Here is an 18,172-nt window from a genome sequence, read left to right as displayed (position 1 = left end):
TTTACCTTAAGATCCAGTTTAAGTCCCTCAACATCCACAACTGTCATTTCATCCCACCTTGCTCTTGGAAAGATCCTCTTGCTAAAATAAATGGATTTTTAAAAATTGAGGTGATACATACAAGGCAGCAGCATTCTTCAATTCTGGAAGAAATACAGACAATGCCCCTTTTGGGAAATGGACCTGCTCCGAAGACAAGGAGTTTCACTTCCATTTTTTTTGTTTATTTCTTCAACTATATTAACAGTAGAGATTTTATATCTCCCACTGTTTAGCAGAATACTCTCTATACAACAGCTCTGTAATCAATGTTAGGCTTTCCTTATTTATTTATTCACTTACTTACTGTGATCTGATGAGCAAATTTACCCACAGAAATACAATTCAGTCAGCCTACTATTAAGGATTTTTTTTTTCTTTTTAATTTCTAGAACAAGTTTGCGACCTGGCTGTACACTGGAATCATCAGGAGAGTTAAAAAAAAAACAAAAAAACAAAAAAACAGAAAAAAAAAAAAACACATCAAGCATCACCCCGGAACAATAAAATCAGAATCTCTGGAGGTAGGATTTAGGCACTAGGACTTTTTAAAGCGTTCCAGGAGATTCCAATATGTAACCTACATTAAGAACCACTGCTCCAGATTGAACTTCCCATTATATAGAAGAGGAAAGCGAGGCTCTAAGAGGTCAGCTGAGTGCCTAAAGACAGAGTTAATTCCTAACAAAGACAAGACTGGGTTAAAGCTTCATGATACCTTTCCATTGTCCTTGCATTTATATTATGCTGCCTGCAGCACACTTCTGGGTTAGTTGAAGACCTTTTAAATCCCAGCAATGTCTTTAATTTTTACAATGAAGTGAAATAGTAATGGCAAAATAGATTGGATTTAGAAATGTAAAATCAGATGCACCACCCTTCCATTTTGGGATGCCTCCTGAAAATTCCTATTCAGAATTGTTCTGAGATAGTTTGATGAGTGTAATTCAAGTATCCAAGAGCTGAAATGCAAAAGCCTATTCTAATTAACAGTGGAAACAATTTTGTGGCAGAGATTTAGCTCATCTCTGAAATTCCTCCTAGCTCTAACATTTTATGAGTTATAATTGTGGCTTAACTGTATTGTCCTCCACATCTCACACAGTCTCTTGCACATATTACCTTGGTCAGTAAACATACAAACAGATATAAGCAGGCATGGAAGCTAGGAGAGGCACTGAAAGCCAGGTCACAGTTTCTTTCCTGATGAATAACACCTAAATTGCCCTAATTAGAAACTAACAGTCATGCTGACCTTGTCTCCACCTCCCTTGATCTCCTCATCTAATAGTAGAAGACTATCAGCTCTGTGTCCCTTCTTACATGTTTGCCTTTCTTCACTTCCGCTTTAGTTCAGGCCTTCACCATCTCTTGCCTGGACCTCTAATACAGAACAAATAAACTTCTCATGGCCAGACTCCCCCTTTCAATCCACTCTCCAGTCATCTCTCTAGAACACAAACCTTGATGTATCACTCTCCTTGACTAACAGAGCTTCGCAGACTAACTTTCCGCCTCTTGCACCCTGCACCTCCCCCCCCCAGCTCTAACCGCTCCCAACTCTGCTACACCAGCTGCTGCATGTCACGTTCCTCGAAGGCCACATCCACGTAAGCAAGCCCCCATCATCATTTAAGATACTATGCAAATGTCACTTCTGACCATTTCCTCCATCCTAAGTGGAGGTAGGCCTATCTCTTTTCTGTTTCCCAAGTACTACACTGCTTTTATTACCCTTTTAAAAATCATGTTGTAATTGTCAGTTCTTGTCTGTCTCCCCAGTAATTTCTTCAATTATCCATCCTTCAAGTATTTGTTAAGCACCCTCTGTGTCAGACCACCTTCTACATAATGAGAATATAATAGTGAACAAAACAAAATCCCTGGTTTCATAGTGCTCATAGTCTACTATGGGAAATGGAAAAAAATATACTTTATAGAGTGCCAGGTAGTGATTAGTGCTATGAAAAAAAAAGGCAGGAAACACGGGTGCTATTATGGAAAGAATGGTTGAATAAGTCCTCCTATATTTTGTAATATCTGAGCACAAACCTGACAAAGAGAAGGAAAAAGCCAGGCTGAGAACTAGGGAAGGATATATACGGGAAAGTGTAATACAAGCAGAAGGATCTGTAAGTGTGAAGGCCTCTTTGAAGACTTATTCACCTTTTCCTGACCCATTACCAACCAGAGCCTGGCAAAAGTCCAATAAAAATTGGGAGAATTATTGCTGAGCTCATGGCCTAGTAAGGATATTACTCCAATTCACCTCCCCTTGCCTAGAGGAAAAATAAAACTGCAGAGAGTTCTGTACTTCCCTGTTGAGAACATCCTAACAAACAGTGGTCTTTTAAGGCCAGCTCAAATGCCACTCAACAATCCCTTCCATGCATATTCTCATAGCACCTAGTTTTTACTTCCTCCGGGGTACATATCTCATTTGCTTTACATTGCAAACATTTGTGTACAGTTATTATCTTCCTTCAAATTCTTGAGAACCCAGATCATGACTTTTTTTTTTTTTTAATACAATTCTGTTTTTTACACATCTTTTAGCTTGGGACTTGCACATAAGAATAACCCTGAACAGAGTGTCTGGATAAATTCTAACTAGGTTAGGCAAATATTCAGAAAGGCTACATCCTCATCAAAGACGTAAGGATTGTAGGGGAGGAGAATACACCTCTCCCTCTAAGAAGGCTTATTAGCAGCTGCCACAATAAGTGTTTTCCTAATTATCTTTTATAATGCTGTCTCATGGGTCTCTTTATAATTTTTCCTGGCTGAGCAAGGAGGTTAGTCAAGTTCTCAAGGGAATTTCTGAAGCCTAAATGGATGTTTCAACAGCGGGGAGATGCGGGATGGGGACAGGAACCTGGTGTTAATAGTGGGGGTGATTTCTGTGGCTGTTGGGGCCACGCCCAGGCATTATCCACTTTTCCCGTCCTCTCAAGGTGCGGCTGCCTCCACCTTTCCTTAGTTGAGCCTTTCTCCCAACTTTCTTTGCTCTCTTCCAAGAGCGGACAAACAATGCAAAACAAAGGAGGGTAGGGGAACGAATATATAATTTAATTTTTTATAAGAGAGGAAAAATCTTATCAACAACACCTCTCCCCCATGATACAGGGTAAAGTGCTAACAGTTAAGAAAACATATTGAATAGTCTGTCCTTAGCTGCAAGTCTGCGGCAATGACTCGTATTTGAACCAGTCATACCATCGGAATTGGAAATCTACCATCGGTAAGAGTATAAATTCCATTCCCACTGCAAACAGTCCTAGGAAGTGGAGACCAGGTAAAAATTGGAAACGACAATTTTAAACGATTGTGAAGGGATTAGGAGAAGGGGACGTAAAGCTATCTCCCAATGCCCCTCAATCCAGAGGCGCTTTAATGAATCTCCACTCCTGACTTCCCCCACCTTCTCCACGTGCCCCTTTAACTCCCCACTTACCCTCTCCAACTCCTCCCAAGCCCTCAATTGCCTCCTCTGTTACCTGCTCACTAAGTCTCGAGGCTTGGAAAACTGTGCAACCGAAGTGCCGGCCGGCAAGGAAGGGGTGCGGACAGAAGGTTCCGGCGCTCCAGGGCTGGTTCCACCTCTGGAGAAGCGCGCTCCGCCCTCCACGCGGCCTCAGAGCCGCGTTCAAACCCAACTAATTAGCCCCACCCACTTCCTAGCTAGGCCCCGCCCTCCTGGCAAAGAGCTTTTTAGCCCTTGGCGGGCGCCGTAGTCGTCAACCCCTTGGCCTGACTCTTTCTGCGCCAGCTGGAAGTGCGCATTGTAGCGCGCGGTGGGTGGGCTGTCCTGCTCCCTCCCACGCTTAGCTCGCGGCCTCTGCAGTCAGACCCTCAGAGGTGGGAAGAGTTATCACTTTCTGGATCTCTCGTCTACTGCATTGGCCCCTGCGTTAACGCTCCCTTGTGCTACGGCCAGTGAGGCTGCGATTGTTCCAGCGCCCCGGTGCGAGGAGAGCAGCTCCTGCTCTCTGCGGACCTTGCGGGAGGGTGCGGGCGGACGCTCCAGGCAGAGTCTCCGCGCGTCTTTCCTCCTCCTGGTTCTCCCCCCAACCCCATCCGCATCCCCCGCCCCCTCCTAGCTCTGCGCTTTCTCCCAGGCTGCGGGCAGACCGCTCCTTACAGCTGCAGCGCCCGAGTCTGGACAGCCTGCGGGAGGCACACACGCCCACACGCACTCCGCCTGGCCGCATCCTTGCCCAGCATGTCTGCGCTCGAGTGGTACGCCCACAAGTCCCTGGGCGACGGCATCTTCTGGATTCAGGAACGCTTCTATGAGTCTGGCAACCGCGCCAACATCTGGCTGGTGCGCGGCTCCGAGCAGGACGTGGTGATCGACACAGGCCTGGGGCTGCGCAGCCTCCCGGAGTACCTGTACTCCTCCGGCCTCTTGCAGGACCGCAGGGCCAAAGAGGATGCGGCTTGCCGGCCACTGCTGGCTGTGGCCACCCACGTGCACTTCGACCACTCCGGCGGCCTCTACCAGTTCGACCGGGTGGCGGTGCACCACGCCGAGGCCGAGGCGCTGGCTCGCGGGGACAACTTTGAGACCGTGACCTGGCTCTCCGACAGTGAGGTGGTGCGGGCACCGAGCCCGGGCTGGAGGGCCAGGCAGTTCCGAGTGCAAGCGGTGCAGCCCACCCTCATCCTGCAGGATGGTAATGGTTCCTCACGGGCGCGCGTTCTCATTAAGGGAAGGGACTGGGGAGAAACTGTCCGAGGGATGCTTGTTGCAGACCTGCTCGGCTGTAAGGTGTTACATCGCAGAAACACTACTTCTGTTTCTCCCTTCCCTGAGTCAGAAGCCCACTCGACCATAGAGTCTTTGGAAGGCCATTGCAGCCTTCCCTACCAGAGACAAGCTCCGGCCCCTTGTAGTAATGCTGAGTACTCGACTGAAAGCCGGCCCCACCCCCTAGTCAGTTTCCTGTGTAAGGTACGGTATGTAGTAACACTATAGAGACTTCTGACTAGGATTCCCATTCTTTTCCCGAACATAAGTCTGACATTTCCAGGCATTTTTCTAGCGAAAAGACTTTTAAGGAATGACGCCTCATGGAGAGTGCATGTCATGTTCTATGCTTTTGAGAACTGCTGACTTCATCCGCCGGGTATGAACAATTCCCACCTGTAGTCTTAGAAAGCCGTTAGAAAGCAGTGGTTCTCATCTGCTCATGCATCTTTATCTTCCAGATAGGTTTCTGTTCTTAATGTTGCCTCACAAGAGAAAAAGCTTGATTGTGAACATAAGAAGTAGAATATGTCTGAGTCTTATGTTATAACAGCTCTCTGTTCCGGTTGAAAGCAAGGCCTGAGAAAGATTAATAAGGAGGCTATTTCCCGTAATGGTGCAGTATGTGGACTAATGCATAGATAACCTTGGGCCTCTTTGGCTCTGTGAAGAACAGGATGGTGTTCAGAAAGAAACTAATGGAATAAAATAGTGTAGGGTTCCAGCCCTTCCAACCTCACAGTCACTTAAATAATTGAGCCAGTTGGTCACAGCAGTGATATTTGTATATTAATTTCTTTTTTCTTTTTAGAATGCTTCTGTTGATTTTATCCTCACAACACATTTGAAGTGAGGCTACTGACTCCCTATTAAATGGCTTGTCTAGAGTCCACAGAGCAAGATACAGACAAAAGCTAGGATTGCAACCCAGGCACAATAGATCAAAGCATGCAGATCATACATAAATCCTACCCCATAAATATATTATGGTAATTCTGAGTAGGAGGTGAAACCCTCTTTCCTTTCTATCTTGAAACTATTTTATTTTCCAAATTAATTTATTAAACCGTTCCTCTAAGAGGCAGAAAAATCCAGTTGCTGCAGTACAATAAGTCTCACTTTTATGACCAACCAGTATGACAAATAATGAAATACTTTACAAAAATGCGTTTATCTTACAGATGAGATCTTGATCACTTGAGACATAAAAAATAGAAAGCAAGATTCTATACCTCACACCCTACTTAAACAGTCTTTTCATTAAAATTTTAAATCTAAAGATTAAAAAAAACAATGGTTTAGATGGGAGTCTTACATTACCTGACAATTTGAGGTGAAAGAAAACTAAATTTACATTAAAGGTACTTTTAATTACTGTATTTCTTGATGGAATTGATACTTTTAGAGGTAGGATTTCCATGCAGTTGATGGGTATTCAGACTAAATTAACACCCAGCTCCCCCCCCCCAAAAAAAGTTTACCTTAGTATTTAAAATATATTTAAATTGTCTAAATGAATAAATGACTTTTGATTTATTTACTTTTGCTTCTGTGCCAGAAATAGGAAATCAATGATGAAAGAATGACAGGAATTATTGTTTTATAGATGAAGCCTATAAAAAGCTTCATGATGAAGCCTATAAAAAGCTTCATGATGAAGCCTTCATTCAAGCCTGTGTCAGGCTTGAATATCATACCTGAAGTCACATAGCCAGTTAGGGAAAGAGCTCGGACTGGAAACCAGGTTTCCTAAATCCCAGTTGATGCTGGAATTACAGGATTTTGGAGTTGCAAGGGACCTGCAAGCTACCTGTGTGGTGCTTTAAGACTTTGAAAGTGTGAAATGAAAGCTTAATATTTACTAAAAACTTTGAAGGTGGTAATACTGTGTTAGATTAAAAATTGTTTTTCATTAGGAGCTGGATGTCTCACCCTCTCAAGTAGTATCTAATATCCTCTTTTCTCAGGAATATTAATTTCCTGTCTCTTCTGAATGGTGTGGCCTGCTAACTTGATATTATCATAATCCAGGTGCCTGGAAGGAGATAGAAAATATTTATATTAAAAATTCATACACAGTTGCATACACATGAACCGCACATACCTAACAGCATGAAGTCTTCATTGTTTCGGTTAGAAAATAAGGAGGCTGAATTCATTAGCTTATTACATTTCATTTACTGTATTGATGACCACCTGTCATGGAGAAGCATAAATCTGTGCAGTGTATCAGTAACCCAAAAGCTGACTTGTTTATGAGGGACAAGGAGGGCAAGGAGAGATCATCATCAAGTGCATCATCTTTGATGGAAAAACAACTCGCCCTGCTAATAGTGAAATCATATCTTCCTATAAGAAGATAGCGATAAACCCTAAATTGATACAGCACATTCTTCTTGAATGGGCACACATCATTCTGCCTGTTTTTCACAATAGGCAGGCATTTTGGCCCCTATTGTACATGTTTAAACAATTTTCCTGGAGTCATCAAGATATTAGAACAGTTGTTTCAGGTAAACTTAAAAATCATTTGGGGAGGTTAAAAACAAAAAATAGATTCCAGAAAGGTAGCAGATTGAATGAACACATCTAATTTGACTCCCTCTCAAAATCCCACTAAGATTACAGCAAATGGGCCATGGTTTGTCTATTTGTTTTATGTATAAATCCACATTGACTGAGGTTCTGTTTTGGATGCTGGAGAGTAAATGTGATGACTGAGTTAGCAGTTTTATCCTATGCCAGCAATAGAGAATTGGGAGCCAATCCAGTTTGCACTGCAGGAGACTTAAAAGGCTCAGGAATTAGCAGTAGCTGGTACCTTAGTGGGGGCAAAGGGAAGAAAACTAAAATAAGTAGAATTGGTTGAAAGCCATTTAAGAAGCTGTTAAAACTCCGAACTCTTCTCCCTAAGTGAATGCTCCTCTCCCCAGTGTTAGTTTGTTCTCTGGGGAGAATAAAGTAAAAGGGTTTCTTTTTTTTTTTGGCTGCGCCACACATCATATGAGATCTTAGTTCCCCCACCAGGGATCAAACCCATGCTGCAGTGGAAGCGAGGAGTCTTAACCACTGGACCACCAGGGAAGTCGCAAGCAAAGGGGTTTCTTGATTGAGGGATGCCAAGTACTAATGAGCTCAGGAGTTCAGATGGAAAATGGGATAAGTGTATGTGTATATATATATACAAATAAAGACTAGATAGATAGATAGATGATAGAGAGGTAATATATATGTTCTTTACTAGTTTCCCAGAAGAATGAGAGCCAGACCTTTACCTCTCCCCCACCCAAGTAGGAAACTGGAAGAATCTTATCTGGAAAATCTGCCCAGCCCTAGAGGAAAGACTAAGATGCTGATTCCTAAGTAATCTTTGGCTTGAACTTTCTACAGTGAAGCCTAGCTCACTAGGCCGCATGCATGTGCTTCAAACAACTTTTTCATTATCCCCCCACTCTTAAACAGACAAGCAAGCATTATAAAAAATCTGAGAAAATCCTACATGAAATCAAATACTAAAACAACGTAAAGCAACTTGAGAAGAGAGGGCAATCATTAATATCATCGGGGATAACAATCTATTGCATTCAAGATATCTGAGAGACAACAGGATGCCTTAAAAATAAGCAGCAGACAGAACAATATTCACACTCATAAAAGAACTCTTGGAATTTAAAATGTCAGAAATTATTTACTAGAATATCTGGAAGATAAAGTTGAAAAACATACAAAAGGAACAAATAGGCAAAATGAAAAGTAGGAGAGAACCAGTAAAGGACCAGTGTGAAAAATCTGACATTGGAATAATAGGAACACAGATAGAGCAAACAGAGAAAGTAGAGGAAAAGAAACATAGTAGAGAAAATTCAAGAAAATATCCCATGATTAAGGGATGTAAATTTCCAGATTGAAAGAGCCCATGGACTTCCCTGCACAATGGATGAAAACACATCCAACCCAAGGCACATTATTATAAAATTTCAGAACACTGGGGTCAAAGAAGAGTCTATGGGCTTCCAAATTTAAAGGAAAAAAGGTCATCTAGATCACAATGGCTTTGGAGCTAGAAAAGAAGAGCTGTGCTTTATCTGACTAAAACTGATTTCCAACTTAGAATTCTAACATCCATTCCACTATCAATCAAGTTCTCAAAAAATCCCGCATGCTATTACTTAGGAAGATACTAAGATATACCTTTATCCTGTTTACTCCCTTCAAAATAAGGGAGTAAACCAAGAGGAAGATACGGAGTAAAGGAAACAGGAGATCTAATGCAAGAAAAAGTTGAAAGGAAGCATCAGGATGATGGCAAAGGATGACACTGACAATGATAGAACCTCAGGCACAGAGTGTTCCAGATCTAAGCAGTTGAATCATTACTCTTTTGAGGGGTGAAAGGATGAGAAATGTATATATGTGTGCCGATGGTAGGTGGACAGAGGGGAGTAAAAAGAGCTACTAAAAATCCTTATATTTCATAGTGGCAGTCAATGGGCAACATCTAAAATTTAAAAACCAAGAAATGGTTATACATGAACGAAATCAGTAAAGTATATCTAATTGGGAAAACAAGAAATGGAGTATAAATATTATTTACATAACTATATCTAGTAGAGGCAACTACCAGAAGAAGTTGCTAAAATTGTTAAAAGTTGTTGCCTCTTGGGAGCAGAATTGGAGATAGAGCCAGGATGTGGCAAAGAATATTTTAAGTGCTTCTGAAGTTTTTTATTTGAAATATGTACATCTAGATTGTTGGTTAAAAATGAAATAAAAATTAAAAATTGGGGATGCCAAGATGGGAAAGGGTATTTGAGCAGCCAAGAGAAGTCTAGTATGGTTGGAATCTGGTGACAACTGGGTTAGCGTGAGGGCTTGGAAGGATAGTGTGTGTATATATATATTTTTATATATATTTATATATGGTATACGTATGATACATTTCATAGGCAGTTTTGGTTCTTATAAGAGAGGTCTTGATGACCTCTATATGTGAGCATTATAAGCGTAAGGGAGGCATTTATAAAGCCATAGGGTAATGGCAGATCTAGTAATATTCAGTCACTTTGGCCTTATCAATTGCTTATAGTTGGTATCCATTTTGATAGGTGGGTGCTTATGTCTTATCTGTTGCTAAGTATTTTGAGTATCACCTTGCCTTGAATATCAAAAACCCATAAGACTCTACCCCTCCATCGGTAATTCTCTAGAGCTCCTTTTTTAGCATCGAACTTCCCTCATTCCTTTCCTTTCTGTACATTTATTAAACAATCTGTCTCCAACAGCTCTATTATTAAATCAACTTAGCTATAATTTCCTTTACCTTACTTGCCAATCATACAGGAAATGGCAGTGGTTTGTGAGCCCCAGGAGCACTTTGAATCTGGAACAATTATCCTGTGAAGGAATCTGGCCCCTTATGACTAGAATGTGGGGAACTTTGGGAGTACCTGATTCCATTTTAATGTAATTTTGGGATTCAAGGCAAGACCAGAACAATCCCTACTCCCATGCCGGGCCCCACTGATCTGTTTTGTTTTTCTGAAAATTTTCTACAAATGTAATCATATATTTTGTGTCTCCTTTCATTTGGCATACTGTTTCGGAGATTCATCCATGTTGTTTTATCTATTAATAATTCCTTTCTATTGCTGAGAAATAACTCATTTATGGATAAAACACATTTTATATATTCACCTGTTGAAGGAAATTTGAACTTTCTAGTTTGAAATTGTTATGAATAATGCAGCATGAAAATTTGCATATAAGCCTTTGTGTGGATGCATGCTTTCATTTCCTTGGTAGATAGCTAGAAATGGAATTCCTGGGTTGTATGGTAAATGTATGTTAAATGTTTAAGAAGGTGCCAAACTGTTTTCCAAAGTGCTATACCATTTTACATTCCCAAGCGCAGTGTATAAGAGATCCAGTTTCTCCACATCTCTGTCAATGCTTGATTTTGTCAGTCCTTTGATTTTAGCCATTCTAGTGAGTATGTAGTGGTATTTCACTGAGGTTTAATTTGCATTTCCCTAATGGCTAATGATATTGAGCATCTTTTCAGGTACTTATTTGCTATTCAAATATCTTCTTTGTTAAAGGGTCTATCAAAACTTTTCTCTTTTTTAAAAATTGAAAAATTGTTTTCTTATTGAGTTGTTAAGAGTTCTTTATATATTCTGAATTCAAGTCCTTTATCAGATATACATTTTGCAAGTATTTTCTCCCAGTGTGTGGCCTGCCTTTTCATTTTCTTAATGGTATCTTTTTAAGCAAGAAAGTTTATAACTTGGATGAAGTCCAATTAGTCATTTTTCCTTATGTTTTATGCTTTTTGTGTCATATCTAAGAGTTATATGACTAGCCCAAGATCACAAAGATTTTCTTCTGTTTTTTTTTTTCCTAGAAGCTCTCACATTTAAGATTATGATCCATTTGGAGTTAATTTTTGTTAATATTGTGAAGTAAGGGTTGAGAGGTGCTTATTGTTTATTTGCATATATATATATATATCCAAAGTATTCTGCTCTAATTTGTTGAAGAGACTATCCTTTTACCCAGTGAATTATCTTAATTGATACTTTTGTCAAAAATCCACTGACCATATATGTGAGTGTTTTCTTCTGGACTCTAGTCTCTTTCAATGATTATGTCTATCATTTAACCAGCACCACACTCTCCTGATTATTGCAACTTCGTTATACTTCTTGAAATTAGATTAAGTCCTCCCACTTTATACCTCTATTTCAAAATTGTTTTGGCTATTCTAGGTCATTTGCATTTCCATATAAATTTCAGAGGCAGATTTTCAATTTCTGTAAAAAAGCATGTCAAGGTTTTGATTGAGATTCTTGAACCTATAGATCTACACTGACCATTAAAGTAGTCACTAGCCACATGTAGCTATCTAATACAAATTTAAATTAATTAAGATTGATTAAAATTAAAAATTTAGTTCCTTGTTGCACTAGCTTTATTTCAAGTACCATTAGCCACATGTAGCTGGTGGCTACCATATTGGACAGTGTTGATACAGAACATTTCCATTTTCTTAGAAAGTACTATTAGACAGTGCAGTTATAGGAAGAACTGGATTTAATTACCATCCTAACAGCTTTGAGTCTTCCAATCAATGGATATGGCAAGTTTCTCCTTTTGCTTAGATCCTCTTTAATTTCTCTTGAAAGTGTTTCTGTAGTTTTCAGTGTACAAATATAACCACACACCTTTTTCATGTGCAATTGAAAAGAATGTGTACTTCACTGTTTTGGTGTAAACTATTTTATATATGTCAGTTTTATATAGGTCAAGCTGGTTGATAGTGTTGTTTAGGTCTTCTGTATCCTTACTGATTTTCAATCTACTTGTATTATGAATTATTCAGAGAGGACTATTCAAATCTCTAAGCACAGTTGTTGAACTGTTTATTCTTATTTTAATTATGCCAGTTTTTATTTGAAGAATTTTTAGTCTCTATTTTAGGTACATATGCATTTAGAATTTTTTTTCATGTATTGACCTAATGTATAGCCTCATAAAATGTACCTCTTTTCTCTAGTAATATTCTTATATAAAAATCCATTTTGTCTGACAGTATTGCCACTCTAGTTCTCTTATTGTTAATATATTTTTTTTAAATTAATTTATTTAATTTATTTATTTTTGGCTGCGTTGGGTCTTCATTGCTGCATGCAGGTTTTCTCTAGTTGTGGCTAGCAGGGGCTACTCTTAGTTGCGGTGCACTTCTTCATTGTGGTGTCTTCTCTTGTTGCAGAGCACGGGCTCTAGGCGCATGGGCTTCAGTAGTTGTGGCGTGTGGGCTCAGTAGTTGTGGTGCACGGGCTTAGTTGCTCCATGGCATGTGGGATCTTCCTGGACCAGGGCTCGAACCCGTGTCCCCTGCATTAAGTTAAGGCAGATTCTTAACCACTGCACCACCAGAGAAGCCCTTATTGTTAATATTCATATGGTATAATTTTTCAAACTATTTTTGTCTTTGATTTTATAGTTCCTTTCTTGTAGACTGCATACATATCTCACTTTTTAATCTAGTCTGACAATCTCTGCCTTTGATTAGAGTGTTTATCCCTTTCATATTTAATATAATTATTGGTATGGTGTATTTAGGTCTGCCATTTTGTTATCTGTTTTCTGTGTCTCATTTCTTGTTTATGTCTTTGTTTTTCCTTTATTTTCTTCTTTTATGTTTAACAATTCCTGATTATTACACCATTTTAATTTCACTATTAGTTTTAGCTACATTTCTTTGATTTTTTTCTGTATATGTGTATGTTTGCACTAGAGATAACAATATGAATATTTTAACTTATTATGATTTACCTAAATTAGTACTGATTTAAATCCAGTAAAAGAGCAATTTGTATTCATATAGCTCAGTTTCCTCCCCACTGTCAAATAACTGGGAAGAGTGTGAGATTTTACCGTACTTGCAGGTTAGTAAGTTAGCCTGCCACAGTTTCATGGATTCTGACAGAAGACATGAGGTTCCTGGGTCAGAGACTAACAACAGTTTATTACAGCAATACCAGTAGCCAGAGCATCATCATTTGTACTGATTCCTCAGGCCTTAATTTCCATAGAGTGACAAAACAAAGGGCAAAAATATAATACTGTTCACTAGAGCACCATTCATGAATTGTGTCACCAGATACTAGTACAATGGATATTCTGAAAAATGAGGTTTTGGGTCAAATAAATTTGAGAAACTATACAGCCATATCTCCCTTGTGTATGTCCACAATGTACGTTAGCATATTAAATGTACATTAGCATATCTTGCAGAAAAGAAAGCTGCTTAATTTTCTTTGAAGGAAGAGTTTTCAAAATTATTTGACCACAGAATCTTCTTTTCTTTTATATATTATAACAACCAGCAGAAATTGTGTTTCACTGTTTACTTTGGCAAACACTGGTCTAGCAAACAACAGAAATGAAATATAGGCAACTTATTTTAAATCATCAATAAGAAGTAGGTATGTTTAAAATAAAAGTAAAATAAGTTCATCCTTCCCAACATCTTTGAAACCGTTGTGTTCTTCTATTCTTTAAGTGATTGAAGTCAAATATATAACATGTTTATCTGTAAATTCTGTTTCCATTTTTAGGGGATGTGATCAACCTTGGTGACAGACAGCTCACTGTTATGCACATGCCTGGTCATTCTAGGGGCAGTATTTGCTTACATGACAAAGACCGAAAGATTCTCTTCAGTGGAGACGTCGTGTATGATGGATCACTGATTGACTGGCTCCCATACAGCAGGATAAGTGACTATGTTGGAACCTGTGAACGTCTGATAGAATTAGTGGACAGAGGTCTGGTAGAGAAGGTGCTTCCTGGGCACTTCAATACCTTTGGTGCTGAAAGGCTTTTTCGATTGGCTTCTAACTATATTTCAAAAGCTGGGATATGTCACAAAGTTTCTACTTTTGCCATGCGATCTCTTGCAAGTTTAGCCCTACGTGTAACAAATTCTAGGACCTCCCCCTAGTATTTAATTCTGTAAATTAATCCAATTAATTCTGTGTTGTTTAAAATAATGAGCATTTTAAGAAGTGCTTTTTTACTACTATTATGTATTAGAGAAAAAAAGGTTGAGAATGAATAAGCCAAAAACGGAACTTCTTAGTTTAAATTTTTTCTTTTTTCCAAATAAGAAACCACTTAAATAAGCTTATAATTTGCCAAAGCTTGTAATTTGCCATCATTCTGTAATATTTGTTCTAGAAATGATATAGAGGTATATGGGGAAGCAAGGAGGCATTTTGCAGTAAGAGAAAGAACTATCCTTGCGTCTCATTTCTCTCATTTTATTTCCTAGATGACCTAGAAAAAAGAGAATAAAGAGTTTTATGTTTATACTCCAAACTTGATATTTTTAATATATTATTTGAAGATAAAGGTTTTTGGGCTTAAAGTACATTAGAACTCAAAACTTAAACTAACATTTAGAATGACAGCTAAAACAATCCATTGTTATGGTACAGAATTTTTATGCTTCATTTTATTTATTCTTAATGTAATTATAGTGTACATTATGTGTTAATGTAATTTTACGTACAAAAAGTACAGTGAATTTTGTTTTATTGCAAAGCTTTAAATATAAATTGCAGAGTGCTTCAGTAAAAAAAACTACTATATATTGTTGTTTGTTATTAAGTAAGTGTAATACTTTCAGTTGTAAAAGTGAAATTCAAATGTCTGTAATCTAACTCTAAGTTGTCAGATTTCTCAAAAGGACACTGTCAGGCAAATTTGAAAATATACACATTAAGAGTAATTTTTAAATTATATTCTATTTTAATAATAACAGCTATAATAAACAAAATTTTTCTTTTTAAATAGCAGCTGTAGTATATGTGTCATATTTTATAGTACCAAACAACATCCTAATATAAACCATTCTTTTACTTAACATAACATACATATTTGTCACAGAAGGCTTTTCAAATTAATTGCAAAATGTGCATTAGATATTGACTTAGAGTGAATTGCCTTTTTTATCCTGATTCACAACACCTATTCCTGTTCAGTATTCTTTGTCTTGAATGAAAAGAAGTCTACATTTATAAAGATATAGGAAAGATTATCCCACTATTTAGTAAAATATTTTAGTTTGGTACTCTTAATAATTTATTGAAAAGCCTTTTGGAATATTTCATGAGGGTTTTTTAAACAGTTTTTTCACTGCCTTTTTATTATTGACATAGCCAAAACCAAACTCAGATAGCTTTGAAAATCAGATTTTTTAGTATTAGGAAGGTCCAGCAATTTTGATTTCTGAAAAAATATGAAACTTTTCCTACCCTACACCCCACTCAGGTTCTTTAGTCTTTTATTCATTCCACACACACACACACCCCACATGCAAACACACAGTTACATACATACATGCATACATTGTGCTAAACACTGTGGAAGCTTAAAAAGTCAGAGACTATATCCTAGCTGGAAGTAGAAGACAAACAAAACTTGAATAATAGTATATGCAGGTTGAAGTTAATACAAATTACACATGAGTGTCAGGGACATGAATGGAGGGGTGTGAAGTTTGGTTAGGGAAAGGTTCCTGGAGGAGGAGTTTTTGAGTCAGATTTGGAAGGATGATTTGTTGGGTGGTGAGGGTAGAAAACAAGAATGGGGTTGTTTCTGCATCCTCAGTGCTAAGAATAGGGATGGAAGTATTGCTGTCTAGAGTAGGCTATTCCTTGTGTCAATTCAATTTTCCGGTGTCTTAGATCTTCTAAACACCAAGCATTTAGCATAAGAAAGATGGGTCTGTGATTGTGTATATAAGAATCATCCTTAAGACAGACAAGCTGTACTGCCACATGCCACAAAATGAACCCTTACTTAAAATCAGCAAGGAAGCCATGGTTGTTGAAATGAAGAATATCATGGGAATTTCTCTATGACAGTCATTCAAGGCAGTAGGTCTGTTTTAATTGATAGTGCAACATCAAGAACATAGATTTGGTTCAGGGCAACTACAAACTATATCACTTAATGAGCCTTAAATATAGCCATTATTTTTATATCAATAGCACAAGAGAAAACCAAAAGTCCTTAACCATTGACCACTTTATCATATTTTAGGACTTTTTTTAAAAATCAGGTTATAGTAGGCACTAAGTTTTATTGAAAAATATTTAAACCGATGAAGGCTTTCCTTATTTCTTCAAAGTGCGATTTTTTCAAAGCACATTGATTTTATTTTTAAATTTCCCAATTTTTTTCCTAGTTTTTCAAATTGTACCAAAACATAAGACTGTGATATTTTGCTATTGCTTCAATGTGGGTAAATTAGGGAAAGGATGTATCATTCATTTAGTGCCCATGCTATGCATTTTAAAATAGGCATTATTTAATTTAATCCTGGCCCCAGTGCCAAGAAGTAATTGACCAGCCTAACAACACAACTTTGGACAAAGCTGGTACCTGAACACAAGTCTGTCTGTCTCCCAAGCTGTGCTCTTTCTCTTATACCTGCACAATAACATAAAACTGGCAAAGTGTATTTTTACTTTTCAAGATGCCACATGTGCCAAGAATAAATCAAGTGATGTTAAAGCATAATAGCATATTTTAAAGAAGCTTTAAAAATATATATTTTCACCCTGACAGTGACCCTTGTTGTAATTTATGGTTTGGGGAAGTAATATTATGTAAGTATAATTTGAAGTTGTCAAAACCTAAGACATTTAGAAATAATTTTTATTATTCATTTTGTTAATAACTTAATTTTTGGAGATTCAGTTTCCTTATTTGGTGTTTCCTTTTAACTGAGAAGTCTAAAACAAACAAAACCTTGTGTGTTATTCTGATATAGTTGAATAAATGATTATGTGTAGTTGTTCTTATATGGATAGTAATATGAATGTGACATGCACAAATTGTCCTCTTATAATCTTCAGATAAGTGTAAGTAAACATTTATGTGATAACTATTAAAGTGGACATTTTATTTCAATCTATAGTTGGTATTTTTTATAATGTTAGCAAATTTCCATTTAATGTCTTACAAGGTTATTTTCTATATGAAGTGCAGTTTTGAAAAGCTTGTAATAAATAAGATGTAAATCCCTAGGCAAGAATAGAGAACCCAGAAACTGAATAATACCTGTATAAGCCTTAAGTAGTTAATAAATATAGCATTTCAAATAAATGGATAAAAGAGGGACTATTTAATATATATTTTAATTGTTGATGTGGGAAAGAAGACCCCTACCATCATAAAAATAAATTGCAAATGGATTAAACATCTAAATATAAAAAAGCAGAATCACATGTGTACTGAAAGAAAATTTTAATTATGTTTAAGACATTAGGATAGGGAAGATCTTTTCTATATAGAAACAAAAAGCAAAACTATATCAAATTTTAAAATGTCTTAGAACTCAGATGTCATAATGAAAGTTAAAGAGGGAGAGAAATTTAAAAATATTCCTACCTTGTGTAACAGAAAAAAATTTTAAAACAAATACAAAGAATGCCTACAAATCAACAAGAAAAAGGTAAACTAATGTATGGGAGGAAAGACCTTTCCTTTACCCTCTTAGATTCTGAGGCTGGGCCTGAGAATTAAACTTACAAAAGAGATTAACAGGAGCAAAGCATACAAATTTTATTTGACGTTAATATTTTTACATGTACACAGAGGTTAATATATATGAAATATAAACCCAAAGGAATGGATAGGCTTGAGCGCATGTATACCATTTTAGCAAAGAAAGACAAACTGGAGAATGATGAGACAGGAAAAAGGGGCTTGAGCTAGGGTTGATAAATTGTGGAAACTAATGAAATACAACTTTTTTTTTTTTTTTTTTAAATTTTTGGCTGTGTTGGGTCTTTGCTGCTCGCGGGC

The 18,172-nt window shown here is 37.6% G+C and overlaps 2 protein-coding genes across 4 annotated transcripts in view; one reads left to right on the top strand and one right to left on the bottom strand.

The window, feature by feature from the left end:
• Positions 1–18,172, bottom strand: part of POLR3G (RNA polymerase III subunit G) — a 101,586-nt gene that overhangs the window by 37,853 nt on the left and 45,561 nt on the right. The window contains exon 1 of one of the 3 annotated variants that reach the window (XM_082378448.1): positions 3,494–3,676. The exons of 1 other annotated variant lie outside the window; for it this stretch is intronic. The gene's annotated coding sequence lies outside the window, so the exon portion shown is untranslated. Of the gene's footprint in view, positions 1–3,493; positions 3,677–18,172 lie in introns of those variants that run through there. One more of the 3 variants, XM_082378446.1, reaches the window with a different exon arrangement.
• MBLAC2 (metallo-beta-lactamase domain containing 2) lies at positions 4,262–18,123 on the top strand (the record flags this gene model as incomplete). The annotated part of the gene is made up of 2 exons (XM_082378421.1): positions 4,262–4,715; positions 13,912–18,123. 2 exons carry the CDS (start codon positions 4,262–4,264, stop codon positions 14,295–14,297), a joined length of 840 nt encoding a protein of 279 aa, XP_082234547.1. The 3' UTR covers positions 14,298–18,123.

Source organism: Balaenoptera borealis (assembly GCF_965194805.1).
Source record: "Balaenoptera borealis genome assembly, chromosome: 2".
Classification (NCBI taxonomy): domain Eukaryota; kingdom Metazoa; phylum Chordata; class Mammalia; order Artiodactyla; family Balaenopteridae; genus Balaenoptera; species Balaenoptera borealis.
Note: the sequence above shows the minus strand (reverse complement) of the source record. Positions and strands in the feature narration are given on the sequence as shown.